The sequence below is a fragment of the Panthera pardus genome, unplaced genomic scaffold, assembly GCF_024362965.1.
Source record: "Panthera pardus isolate Hobbes unplaced genomic scaffold, ASM2436296v1 HiC_scaffold_11, whole genome shotgun sequence".
Lineage (NCBI taxonomy): Eukaryota > Metazoa > Chordata > Mammalia > Carnivora > Felidae > Panthera > Panthera pardus.
In genome coordinates, this window is record NW_026526666.1 from 71,449,995 (window position 1) to 71,464,608 (window position 14,614).

Genomic DNA, 14,614 nt, shown 5'->3' on the forward strand with positions numbered 1-14,614 from the left:
AAATAAATAAATAAATAAATAAATAAATGTTATCTTCCCAGAGGAGGCAGCTGCTTCTTTGGAAGCATTTCTTAATATATGCTTTCCTGTTCTCCCAGAATGTATGAGAAAACTTGGAAGCAGGATGAGAAAGAGGCTTGTCTTAGGTCAATGCTGAGAACCTCATTCCTTAACACATTTATTTTGAATGGTACTAGCAGCTAATAAACTTCAAAGTAGGATATTCAGCAAGTACAAAAACAGGGATTTTTGATCCTAACAAAGCATTCTGCCTTCTTTGCCCCAAATTTAAATGTGAAACTATTTGGAGCAGGACTTCATCTATATAGAATTCCTAGGATTATATATCTAGAAAAGAAAGAAGTTGGTAGACAGATGAGACTTATGAGATAGTACAAAAGTTTTAGAGTCACACATACCTAAGTTTTAATCGCAGTTCTTTTATTATCTACCTCTGTAACCTAGAAAAGTTTCTTTAATATAACATTGTCAACTATACTTTAATTTTTAAAAAGTTGAAGAAATAATACCAATCCTTCACAAAGTCTTCCAGAAACTAAAAGAGGAGGACACAGTTTCCAACTTACTCTAAAATTTTTTTTAGGGGCGCCTGAGTGGCTTAGTCGGTTAAGCATCTGAGTTTGGCTTAGGTCACCATCTCACAGCTTGTGGGTCCGAGCCCTGCGTTGGGCTCTGTGCTGACACCTCAAAGCCTGGAGCCTACTTCAGATTCTGTGTTCCCTTCCCTCTCTGCCCCTCCCCACTCGTTCTCTCTGTCCCCGCCCCCTTTCTCAAAAATAAATCAAAAACATTTTAAAAAATAAAATAAAAAACTTTTAAGACCTAAAATTACAACTGTTTCTAAATGTCTTATTCATTTCCATTTATTGTTTTCTTACTTTATGTTATACAAATCTAAAGGATCTTCCTGACCTGGAGCATTCAGTCGATTACCCAGATTTTGCTGGTGCCTCTTTGAGGTTTTTAGCTTTATTTGTTTTGTTTTAAAATATCAATCCTTGGGGCGCCTGGGTGGCTCAGTCGGTTGAGCGTCTGACTTCGGCTCAGGTCACGAGCTCACAGTTCGTGAGTTAAAGCCCCGCGTCGGGCTCTGTACTGACGGCTCGGAGCCTGGAGCCTGCTTTGGATTCTGTGTCTCCTCTCTCTGCCCCTCCCCTGCTCATGCTCTGTCTCTCTCTTAAAAATAAAAAAACATTAAAAAATTAAAAAAATAAAATAAAATATCAATCCTTATTTCTGCTATTATCAAAAATAATAAAATGAAGTAAGGAAACCACCTTTTTGACAATTTAAATGTCATTAGTCTCCAAGATTTACATTCATTACAAATTAAATCTAAAAGAAAAATCTCTGAATCACCCATTTCTGTTCTTCATTATAGTCCAAATTTGTAAGTAAATCTCTAGCCTTAAGTATACCAGCTAAATTTTTGGAATTTTTTTCTGAAAAATGGAAGAATTTTGTTTGTTTTACCTACTTTAAAGGGATGAGAGGGGCGCCTGGGTGGCTCAGTCGGTTGGGCGTCCGACTTCAGCTCAGGTCACGATCTCGCGGTCTGTGAGTTCGAGCCCCGCGTCGGGCTCTGGGCTGATGGCTCAGAGCCTGGAGCCTGTTTCAGATTCTGTGTCTCCCTCTCTCTGCCCCTCCCCCGTTCATGCTCTGTCTCTCTCTGTCTCAAAAATAAATAAACGTTAAAAAAAAATTTTTTTTAATAAATAAAAAATAAAGGGATGAGAGTAAAAAGCTGACAAACAGTTATAAACTATAAAATGCTATATGAAATACTACCATATATGATAGGGATTGCTAAGTTTAGATGATGGTTGTTCAGACTTTTATTTATTTGAACTTTTAAGTTATTCCTTTCCTGTCTGTATAATACAAGTTGACCTCAGCTATAAAAATGAGAGTAATATATCTACCTCATGAGGTGATTATGAGGATTAAATAATATAGATAGAGTGTATTAAATGATTCAAGGAATTTGTAAACCAAGGGACTAAACAGGAGAGTGCAACTTTCCAGATTGGTTAGATCAAGGGAAAGAGTTACCAGGGTGTGGACTTCAAATGAAACCCTGGTACCACAAGATAACCACATTCGCATTTGTAAAATTCTATTTCCTCAGGAATTTCTTAGAACTCAATCTCAAATTGGAAAGTACCTTCTACTTTCTTCAACCTCATTGTATACATTAATTGGCTTGTGGGGATGGGGAGGCAGGTTATGAGTGTGGGGTCCTAAGTCTGACAACTTCTGTTGCTCTTTTAGAAGCATTTTGTTACCGCTTCTCCCAGTCTCCCAAAAGAGTGGAAGCCCGGGGTGGTGCACCTTAACTTATTTGATAAATTGCTTCTAGAGTATCTAGATCCCGTGAGAATAACTTTCCTTAAAAGTATAAGCCAGCTGGGGCACATAGGTGACTCAGTCGGTTGAGTGTCCAACTGTGGCTCAGGTCACGATCTCACAGTGTGAGTTCAAGCCCTGCATCAGGCTCTGTGCTGACAGCTCAGAGCCTGGAGCCTGCTTCAGATTCTGTCTCCTTCTCTCTCTGCCCCTCCCCACTTGTGCCCTGTCTCTCTCTCTCAAAAATAAATAAATGTAAAAAAAAAAAAAAAATTTTTTTTTTTTAAGTATAAACCAGTCAAAGCACAGTAACACAGCGTAGAAGAAAGGTAATAATCAGGTATCTGTGATTGGAATCTCAGTTTTTCTACCCTGCTTCTTCCTTCCTGTCTTTCAGCTGTCTGTTGTTACTAAATAAAATGACCTTAGACATTATAAGCATGGCATTTCTTAAGGCTCAAACCAAAACGTCAAACTAAAATAGACAGCAACTAAACAAATACCTTAATCTGACCTAATTTATTCATTTGTTTATTCAACAGCTGTTTATTAAATACACTGTGTGAGGTACAATGCTAAATGGTAAAGGTATAAAAATAAATCTCTGCCCTCAGGGAACTTCCAGTCTGTTGGGAGAGAGAGCCAAGTAAGGAAGCTGTTACCTTACTGGATGATAACTTAACTGATAGAGATGGGCACCAAGTGCTGTGGGAGCAGGAACTTGAGTTGTCAGTGAAGGTTTCCTGGAGGAAGTATATCTGGGGAAAGTCCTGATGAATACATAAAAGTAGGGAATTAGGGAGTATTCACAGAATTTTACTTCATTTTCTGTGGAAATGGAATAATACATACCAGATCATGAAGAAAGCATGGCTGAAATATGGCCTGCAGAAAGTGGGGCAGTTGGAGTAAAAGCAAGAAAATGTTAATCATAAGAATTGTGAGTTGGAATTTGTGATAGAAGAAGGTGACTTGTCAGTGATTTGATAGTTCACCTAAAGGCCTCATAAAGTGTGAGATAGAGTTTCTATAAAGAGAAGACCTTTTCTATGGTAGGAGTAGAGCTAGTATTCACCATGTTGGCCAGAGTAGGGTGTGAGCAGCATGGCTCTGACCCTTATAAACTTTTTAAATTTTTTTTTCTTTTTTACATTTACTTATTTTTGAGAGAGAGAGATAGAGTGTGAGCAGGGGTGGGGCAGAGAGGGAGGGAGACACAGAATCCGAAGCAGGCTCCAGGCTCCGAGCTGTCAGCACAGAGCCTGACGCGGGGCTTGAACCCACAAACTGAGATTATGACCTAAGCCAAAGTCGGACACTTAACCGACTGAGCCACCCAGGTGCCCCTTTAAATTTTTTTTTTTAAATGTTTATTTATTTTTGAGACAGAGAGAGACAGAGCATGAACGGCGGAGGGTCAGAGAGAGAGGGAGACACAGAATCCGAAGCAGGCTCCAGGCTCTGAGCTGTCAGCATAGAGCCCAACGCAGGGCTCAAACTCACGGACCGTGAGATCATGACCTGAGCTGAAGTCGGATGCTCAACAGACTGAGCCACCCAGGTGCCCCATGCTTATAAACTTTTTAATGCCTACTACCTAATAATAGGATAGAACCACGTTACTTGATTGTGAACCCTTTCTCTCTTATTGTTTTTGCAGGCACCCTAGAATACATTTCCACACAGGCCTTGTGGATGCCCATCTCTACTGCTTGAAGAAATACGTTGTGGACTTCCTAATGGAAAATAAGTAAGAAAGAGGGAGGTAGAGTCAAACTCATAGTGTGTAAACTACCTTGATTCTTAGTTAACAGTTTTAAACCCTGATAATGTTAGATAACTTGTTTATATAAATAATAGTTGATTCTCGCCTTTGTTTTAAAAATAAAATTGTGTTATTAGCATACTGTTATTTTTGTCTGTATCACAGAGTCCCTGCTTATATTTGGGGGGCCAGTGTTACACTAAGCCAACAGAATATTTTTGTAAAACTAATCATAACATATGGTGCCTCTTTCTGCATAGTTCTGGGTTCTTCTTCCTTCTGCAAGATTGAGCTCCCTAGCTCTAGTGCTATTTGTCTCCAAGCAGGTATCCTTCCCCTAGGCAATTATCCTACAGATGGGCCCTCTTAGCAAAGTTTCAGAGACTTAGCCAAGAAGAGTGGAGAAAAAAACAAGTTTCCCTCCAATTTTGGAAAAGTCCATCTCACTGGGTGAATGTTTATGAATGCAGAAAAACCAAATTTGGTACTTTTTCTGATTTTGCTTTGAGTATAGAACTATGGGCCTTAAATACTCTCCACGGACTATATCTGGCAGATCACAGGACTTAGGTTTCCAGGGAAAAAGTTCCTCTGAGGTTGATCTCAAAGATTTTTTATAGTAAATGCACTTAGAGTCCTCAGAGGAACAGGTAGGAAAAGATTTAAGAGGAGGAGAGGAGCACCTGGTCTCCCTTGATGGCTGCAGGATAAGTTTCTGCCTTGAATAGCACTGGTGGACTGGAAAGCAAGTGGGCTAGTACCACAGCACCAAGTTCCCTCAGACCAGCTGAGGAAGAAAGTCTGAGAACCTGAGTTTAAACACTAGCGTGCTTTTGGCTGATAGACTTGGATATATACAGGAATATTAAGGGGAAGGGGAATTGTTCCTCCGTGCCCAGTATATTTCTTGCTTCCTAACCCTTACCCCCACAACACCTGGTAAACCTCTACAGGAATACCCATTTAGAACCAATGATAAAAGAAATCATTTGGATTCCTAGAAAACTTTGTCAGGGATTGTCGTTTCTCTATTTCCCCACCTTAGGACACTGTTGCCTTGCTCCCCTCTAATTTATTATTGTGTTTGATCATTCAATCAACAAATATTTATTAAGCACCTGTTATGAGGCAGGCATTGTATTAGATCAACTGCGGGACCAATGGTAAATAAGCAGACATAGGCCCTGCCCTCAGGAAATTTACAGCCTAAGCTCCACAGTAGATTGCAGAGCTTTGCTTTTTAAATAGCAAAGAGAGTTGGGGCACCTGAGTGGCTCAGTCAGTTAAGTGTCTGGCCCTTGGTTTCAGCTTAGATCATGATCTCACAGTTCATGGGTTTGAGTCCCACATCGGACTCCGCAATGACAATGTGGACCCTGGTTGGGATTCTCTCTCTCCCTCTCTCTGTCCCTCCCCTGCACATGCTGACGCTCACATGCGCTCTCTCTTTCTCTCGTTCTCAAAATAAATAAATAAAACTTTAAAAATAAATAAAAATAAAAATATTAAATAACAAGGGACATGCTGCCAAAATTAGTCATTGATTATTGATTCAGGACCTGTTTTCCAGTCACCAGTCCGGGCTATATATATTCCAAAAATGAAGTTAACTCTTGGCCTTTAAGGGCTTGGTTGTTTTTTTGGTTTTTTGTTTCTTTAATTTTTTAACCTTTATTTATTTTTGAGAGACAGAGCACAAGCAGGGGAGGGGCAGAGAGAGAGGGAAACACAGAATTCAAAGCAGGTTCCAGGCTCAGCTGTCAACACAGAGCCTGACGTGTGGCTCGAATCCACAAACCGTGAGATCATGACTTGAGCCAGAGTCAGAAGCTTAACTGACTGAGCCACCCAGGCGCCCCTAAGGGCTTGTTTTTTATTCTCAAGTGAAAATGAGGCCCTGTCTTGAAGTAGGCCCTGGCCTTGATATGTTGAAAGAGGATGCACTAGTAGTAGAAATTATGATTTCTTTTTTAAATATTTACTATGGAAAACTTCACAGGAATGCAGAAGTAGAGAAAATAATGTAATGAAATCCCATGTGTCCATCACACAGCTTCAACAATTATCAATTCATGGCCAATGTTGTTTTATATATGTTGCCACCCATCTCTCCACTGGCATGCCAGATTATTTTAAAGCAGGTCATTATGATTTTGTAATTTCATCTGTAATTATTTGAATTGTTATTATCTATAAATATCTGAACATGTATATGTAAAATATAAAGTCTTTATCTTTTAAACAAATACCTCAATACCATTATCACACCTTAAAACAATAACAACAACAACAACAACAACAACAACAAACAGTGCTCCTTAATACTACCAAATGGGATTTTAGCTTTTGATGTCTGGATATGCAGACAGTTTTACACCAAAGTTAGCTTCACCCTAGCTGCAGTAGCTCCTTTGTAATTCATCTGGCCACCAGTTAGCTGTTCCCACACCTGGCAAGTGTACTCCAGTGGTATGTGCCCTGAGGACAAGCCTTAATTTGGTGATTCTGTGGCTCCTGGCCAGAAGCTCTGCCAAATGGGACTTTCCCAGAGCCCGTTCCAATAGAGCATGATACAGTCTCAGCTCAAACTGCCACCCCATCTCAAGATCTGTTAAAACACCCTTATCTCTTTATCCCCATCATCTACCCTTCACCTGTCAGATTCGTTGGGATTAAAAGCATTATACTGAAAAGTGATATATTTCAATATATTAGGAAAAGTATAAAGGCACACAGGACAAATTAGAATGGTACTCAAGAGAGATTCTTTATTCCTGGCTGGAATAGTGGAGGCCTTATCTCAAAGGTGTGGGAGATGGGGTTGAATAGGTTGGTGGAAGCAGCATGTACAAGGCTTTGAAAGCTTAGCAGGGAGTTGGGAATGCAAGCTGGTGCAGCCACTCTGGAAAACAGTATGGAGGTTCCTCAAAAAACTAAAAATAAAACTACCCTACGACCCAGCAATTGCACTACTAGGCATTTATCCACGGGATACAGGTATGCTGTTTCGAGGGGACACATGCACCCCCATGTTTATAGCAGCACTATCAACAATAGCCAAAGTATGGAAAGAGCCCAAATGTCCATCAATGGATGAATGGATAAAGAAAAGTGGTATGTGTGTGTATATATGTGTGTGTGTGTATATATATATATATACATATATATATATACACACACACACATATATACATACAATGGAGTATTATTCAGCAATCAAAAAGAATGAAATCTTGCCATTTGCAACTACGTGGATGGAACTGGAGGGCATTATGCTAAGTGAAATTAGTCAGAGAAAGACGAAAATCATATGACTTCACTCATATGAGGACTTTAAGAGATAAAACAGTTGAACATAAGGGAGGGAAACAAAAATAATATAAAAACAGGGAGGGGGACAAAGCAGAAGAGACTCATAAATATGGAGAAGAAACTGAGGGGTTGTAAGAAGGGGGATGGGCTAAATGGGTAAGGGGCACTAAAGAATCTACTCCTGAAATCATTGTTGCACTATATGCTAACTCATTTGGATGTAAATTTTTAAAAATTAAATTTAAAAAAAAAAAGAAAGAAAGTTTAGCAGGGAGTTACAAATCTTCAAACAGAATAGTCCCTTTTGGAAGGAGCAGCAGTACAACCTGGCAGGGGAACAGACCATGCTGGATGGGAAAGAGGCTCCTTCAAGGTAATTAAGAGGCGTTTATAATTATCTGGTTATGAAATGATGACTCCTTTAGGGATGGGAGGATAGAAGTAAACCAGGTAGACACAACTTTCAGAAAGGACACTTTGGCAATCTTCTGTCTTTCACCTATGAAAGTCAGCATATTCTGCCCTGTGTTTTTTGTTCAGTTGTGGTTTTTTTAGCTGTTTACATGTTAATGTCTTCAATCCAAATTCTTTTGAGATTAGAACCTACCGGGATTGCTAACACATTCAGTATATGCTTGGTAAATGGGATGAAGAGATGTGATGATAGCTCACATCTCACATCATCAGCAGAAGTAATGTGATTTTTCAGTAGTGGAAGCAGAGATGAGGATTTCTATAGCTGACCAAGTAGAAAAGCTATAAGGTAAACTGGGGAGAAAAGAAAACCTGCACTCTCTTTGACAAGAGAAGTTTAGTAACTGAGCTGTGTGATCTTGATACGTGTTTACCTTTCTGAACCTTACTTTTCTCATCTAAAAATTGGGAATAATAATACTTGACGTTTATGATTGTTGTGAAAAATACTTGTAAAGAGCTGAGAGCAATAGTTGGTGCACAGTAAGAACTCAAAAAAAATTTTTTTATACTTTACATTCTACATTTTATTTACCTTTTTTATGCTATTACATGGTCCTTATGCTATCTATTTTTTTCTTCTCAATTTTTATTTAAATTCCAGTCAGTTAACATACAGTGTAATATTGAACTCAGGAATAGAACCCAGTGACTCATCACTTACATACAACACCCGGTGCTAATCACAACAAGTGCCCTCTTTAATACCCATCACCCATTTAGCCCCTCCCCTGCTCACCTCCTTCTGTCAACTCTGTTCTCTATTGTTAAGAGTCTCTTACGGTTTGCTTCCCTCTCTGTCTCTCTTTTTCCCTTCCCCTATGTTTTTGTTTCTTAAATTCCACCTATGAATGAAATCACACGGTATTTATCTTTCTCTGACTTATTTCAGTTAGCATAATACACTCTGGCTCCATCCATATCATTGCAAATGGCAAGATTTAATTCTTTTTGATGGCTGAGTAACATTCCATTGTGTATATATACCACATCTTTATCCATTCATCAGTCCGTGGACATCTGGGCTCTTTCCATAGTTTGGCTACTGTTGATAATGCTGCTATAAACATCAGGGTGCAGTTATCCCTTTGAATCTGTATTTTTGTATTCTTTGGGTAAATATCTAATAGTGCAGTTGCTGGGTCATAGGGTAGTTCTGTTATTAACTTTTTGAGGAACCTCCACACTGTTTTCCACAGTGGCTACAATCAGTTTGCATTCCCACCAACAGTGCAAGAGGGCTCCCATTTCTCCACATCCTCACCAACAGCTGCTATTTCCTGTGTTGTTAATTTTAGCCATTCTGACAGGTGTGAGGTGGTATCCCATCGTGATTTTGATTTGTATTTCCCTGATGATGAGTGATGTTGAGCATCTTTTCATGAGTCTGTTAGCCCTCTGGATGTCTTCTTCGGAAAAATGTATTCATGTCTTCTGCCTATTTCTTAACTGGATTACTTGTGTTTGGGGTGTTGAGTTTAATAAGTTCTTTATAGATTTTAGATACTAACCCTTTATCAGGTATGTCATTTACAAATTTCTTCTCCCATTCTGTAGGCTGCCTTTTAGTTTTGTTGATTGTTTCCTTCACTGTGCAGAAGCTTTTTATCTTGATAAAGTCCCAATAGTTATTTTTGTTTTAGTTTCCCTTGCCTCTACCTATGTGTTTAGTAAGAATTCACTATGGCTAAGTCAAAGAGGTTGCTGCCTGTGTACTCAAAGATTTTGATGTTTTCCTGTCTCACATTTAGGTCTTTCATCCATTTTCAGTTTATTTTGGTGCATAATATAAGAAAGTGGTCAGGTTTCATCTGCATGTTGCTGTCCAGTTTTCCCAACACCATTTATTGAAGGGACTATCCTTTCCCATTGGATATTTTTCCCTGCTTTGTCAAAGATTAGTTGACCGTACAGTTGTGGGTCTATTTCTGGGTTTTCTCTTCTGTTCCATTGATCTATGTGTCTCTTTTTGTGCCAATACCATACTGTCTTGATGACTATAGCTTTGTAATATACCTTCAAGTCTGGAATTTTTTTAATGTTTTTTTGTTTTCTTTTGTTTTTGAAAGAGAGAGAGGAGGAGAGAGAGAATCCCAAGCAGGCTTCACGCTGAGTGGAGCCCTCAACACAGAGCTCAATCTCATGACCATGAGATTATGACCTGAGCCGAAATCAGGAGTCAGAGGCTTAACCTACTGAGCCACCCAGGTGCCCCCAAAAAGTTGTTTTTAAATTTTGAAACAGTGAGTTAGACTTACCATAATTATTTTTATTTTTTAAATATCTGTTTATTTTCAGATCATGACCTGAGCAAAAATCAAGAGTCAGATGCTTAACCGACTGAGCCACCCAGGTGCTCCTTACCATAAGTTTTTTTTTGAACTCAAACATTTAATAAATACCCAAATATATTCTTTGAGTTTTTATTGGATTGACATAAGCCTAAACAGTCTTTCCAGCCTGTAGGATGTGAACATGTTTTTCTTTCTCAAGCCATAGCACCAACATTGAAAATTTACTCTCATAGAAGTTTTCAGTATTTTTGTTAAAAAGGAAAAGGGTAGTGGCACCTGGGTGGCTCAGGTCATGATCTCAGTTTGTGTGTTTGAACCCCACGTCGGCCTCTGCTCTGAAAACTTGGAGCCTGCTTTGGATTCTCTTCCTCTCTCTCTGCCCCTCCTCTGAGCACTCGCTCTCTCTCTCTCTTTCTCAAAAATAAATCAACATTAAAAAAAAAAAAAGAGGAAAAGGGTATCACAGAATACTGTATGTATACCAAGTGCCTAGCTTTAACTAAAATCAGTACCTTTTAATCCAAAATAATGTCCTGTTTACTATTCCATATATATCTATTTACTTTGAAGGCAAAAAGAAAAAGAAGACTGAGAAGAAAGCATGGGTTAACTTCGCAATCACCTTACCTTCCCAATTATAGCTCCTCTGCAAGAGATGAGAAAAGAGGCAAGAAAACCCAAGCCCTTAATATTCTGCCCTGCAAGGGTGCCTCAGTGGCTCCGTCGGTTAAGCATCTGACTTAGCTGCCTCAGTGGCTCCGTCGGTTAAGCATCTGACTTAGCTCAGTTCATGGTCTCACAGTTCAGGTGTTCGAGCCCTGCATCAGAGAGCCCCTCCCTTGCTCTCTCTCTCAAAAATAAATAAAAATATAAAAAAAAAAAAATTCTGCTCTGCAAACTTGAGTTCCCGGCCCTATAAAAGTACGTTTCCTCTTCTACCTCTTTCCTCATTAATATTTTGAAGGACTGACTTGAGGTGGAAGACGCTTAGAGGATTTTAAGTCTCTTTTGATTTGCTTACAAAAACAAAATGCAAAAGTAGCTAAATATTTCCCTTTTCCATGGACATCATTTTTAGGCCTTCCCTGGAAGCTTGTAGCCACAAGGAGGACCCAATCAGAAATCAAGGCAAAAATGCTAAAAATATCAGACTTCACCAGAACTAATAATTATGTATTTTTTCAAATGTTGGATTTTTTAATTTTTTTTTTTAACATTTATTCATTTTTGAGAGAGTGTGAGTAGGGGAGGGGGAGAGAGAGGGAGACACTGAATCCAAAGCAGGCTCCAGGCTCCAAGCTGTCAGCACAGAGCCCAATGTGGAGCCCATGAACTGTGAGATCATGACCTGAGCCAAAGTTGGACACTTAACCAACTGAGCCACTCAGGTGCCCCTCAAATGTTGGATTTTTACTGGTAGTAATATTAGTAATAGAGAAACATATTTAGAGTTTATTACAATTCCAAATCAGGAAAGCTCTACTTTCTATATCCAAAAATTAGAAGAAGAAATTATTCCCAGCTCTCTAGCCTAGGGGGTTGACACTCAGTTGTTTACACATTCATTCAGAAATATTTATTCAAATAAATATTTATTTAGCACTTACTATTTGTAAAGACAATAAACAAAAAATTATAAATCCTGTGGAAAGTACTATGGTTGCAGGAAACAGTACTAGTTAATATAGTATAGTGGAAAGAGTCATGGGCTTTGGGATAGATATGGAGTAAGTTTCGGCTCTGCCAACTATAAAAGCTGTATTAACTTTAAAAAAGATCTTAGTCTTTCTAAGCCCTGATTATCTCACTTATAAAAATAAGGACAATAGTACCTACCATGAGAATTGCTGTAAGAATTTGAGATGATATATATTAATTTCTTAGCATAACACTCCAAAGTGATAGGGATTTGGGGCGCCTGGGTGGCTCAGTTGGTTAAGCATCTGACTCTTGATCTCAGCTCAGGTCATGATCTCACGGTTCGTGAGTTTGAGCCCCACATTGGGCACTGTGCTGACAGTGCGGAGCCTGCTTGGGATTCTCTCTCTCTGCCCCCTTGCTCCCCACTTGCACGCACTCTTTCTCTCAAAAAAAACTTAAAAAAAATTTTTAATGATATGGATTAAAAAACGTTATATAATTGTCTTTGCTGTGAGAGTATAGAAGCCTACAAGTGTTATGAAAGGCTTCCAAGAAGAGAGATTTGAGAGCAATCTTAAGGCTCAATAAATTTTCACAAACTGACCACACCCTAAGGAGATAAGATCAGATCTGTACTTTAGTAAAAACCACAGTATCCAGGGGTGGATAGAAGGAAGAAGAGACATGATCAGATTATATTTTAGAGAGAGTATTCTGTCTACAATATGAAGGACAGAGTTCAAAAGGTAAGACCGGAGGGAGTAAGACCAATTAAAAGCATTGAAGGAATCCAAGTGAATAACAGTGGCTTAGGCTAGGTGGTGGCAGTAGAGATGGAGAGGAGTTGACAGTTATTGAAAGAGATTTAGGGCATAAAAATCAGCAATGTTTGGTGAATGGTTATGTGAAGAAGGAAGAAGGAAAAGTCTGGTAATTACTAGACCTCTAGCTTGGGTGGCTAAATGAAGCTTCATGTCACTGAGCAAGATAAGCAGTGTTGGTGAGGGAGGTTTGGGATGATGATGGGTGCAGTTGTAGACATTGAGTTTAAGTTATCTGTGGGTCATCTAAATGGCATGGTCTATCAGACAGCTGGAAATGTGGGACTAAAGTAAAGGAGGGAGGTCTTGGCTATGGGTTCACATTTGGGAATGAGCAGCAAAGAAGCCAGTAAGCGATAATCTGCCTCAGGGAGACGAATAGCATGAGAACAATCAGAGGGCAAAAAGAAAAATACCGAGAAACACCAAATATTTTAGGAGAAACCGAGAGAAATAGGAACAGATCAAGAGAGTGATAGCACAGAAAGTAAGGGAAGAAGACATAAGGAATGGCCTATGACTGTGGAATTTGGAAAATTCAAAAAATATAAAAAGAAAATATTACCCATAATTCTACTGTGTAATAACTGACAACATTTTAGTGTATTTCTTTCCATTATTTTGTTTATTTTTATATATACATATACATACTTGAAATCATGCTGTAAAAATATCTTGTTTTTTCTTTATTCAGTATTATTCATGAGCATTTTCCTTTCATTAAAACATTCTTACAGTTTTGCCTATATGATATTAGATTATTATTCATTTATTCAGCAAATATTTATTGAGCATAATGTGTTTTCCTTGGATAGATTTATAGACATAGAACTACAGGGTGAAATAATATGAATGAAGTTTTGGGGGTGATGGTGGGTTGGTCTGGAGCCAATAGCCAAGAAAGAATTCTTGAAGATGTCTTTGGTGCAAAAAGGTGATTTTATGAAAGGACAGGACCCGTGGCAGGAAATGCACTGGGGTCGTGACAGGTAACTGAGTATATACCCTCAGGTTGGGAGGGGGTTAGGGATAGAGTGAGTCTCTAAGGTATTTTGGAAGCAAGGTTTCCAGGACCTTGAGAAATTAGGTGTTGTTAGGAAAATGCCATTTATTACCATTTGGTAGAACCTCATGATACCCTTCAGATGTATATCACGGGGCCATAAGTTTGGAGTATGATTGCCAGCATATATCTTGGGGCAGCTGAGATAAAGGAAGTTTCCAAAGGAATTTTTATATGTTAAGGTAGACTCAAAGGTTCCTGGGGGGTCAGGATAACGCTAAGCCAAGATTCTCTTTTGCCCCTAGCAAAGTGTCATCATTGAGGCAGCTGAGCTCCTAGAGGGAGGTCACTCTGCCGGTTTCAAGGACTTGTCAGTGGGCTATAGGGAGTAAGGGAATTTAATTTTTCATGTGCCGTAGTTTCCCATATCGCCATGGTAAGCACTTAAACCCCTTTCCTTTGTTCTTGGGTAGCCAGGAGTGTCCAAGGAGTATCACATATATCCCACCTGGGTGCTGTTAGCCTGTACTTTGCCCTCAGCTTGCTCCACACTCCCTCATTATCTTCAATACTTTTTCTATGTATTGCCACTTTTCAGAAAATATTTTACCAGTTTATACTCTGACTCCCCTTGTATGAAAGTAACTGTCTCAAAGCACCCTTATCAGTAATGAGAATTATTTTAAATCTGCTGATTTGATTCAGAGAGAAATTGCATCTTGTTTTAATTTTTATCTCTTTAAAAGTATTTTTGAACCCTTCTATCTATCTGTTAAGGATATTAATCTTTTGTCCTATTTGTAGCAACTATTTTTTGTCTTCTTAATTTGGTAGAGTTGTTTGCTTATAGCTAGTCAGAATCTGTTGTTCTCCTTTGTGATTTCTTATTTCTTGGAAGCTTATAATTCATGAGATGAGGCGTCCTTCTAGGAAGGCT

General features: G+C 38.9%; 1 protein-coding gene across 4 annotated transcripts in view; it reads left to right on the forward strand.

Annotated features, from left to right (window-relative positions):
* EIF2B3 (eukaryotic translation initiation factor 2B subunit gamma) overlaps window positions 1-14,614 on the forward strand; it is a 121,870-nt gene that overhangs the window by 76,265 nt on the left and 30,991 nt on the right. For 3 of the 4 annotated variants that reach the window (XM_053896089.1, XM_053896094.1, XM_053896095.1), the window contains exon 6: window positions 4,028-4,117. The exons of the other annotated variant lie outside the window; for it this stretch is intronic. In XM_053896089.1, coding sequence (XP_053752064.1) covers window positions 4,028-4,117 — 90 coding nt within the window. The remainder of the gene's footprint in view (window positions 1-4,027; window positions 4,118-14,614) is intronic. 4 annotated transcript variants of the gene reach the window in all.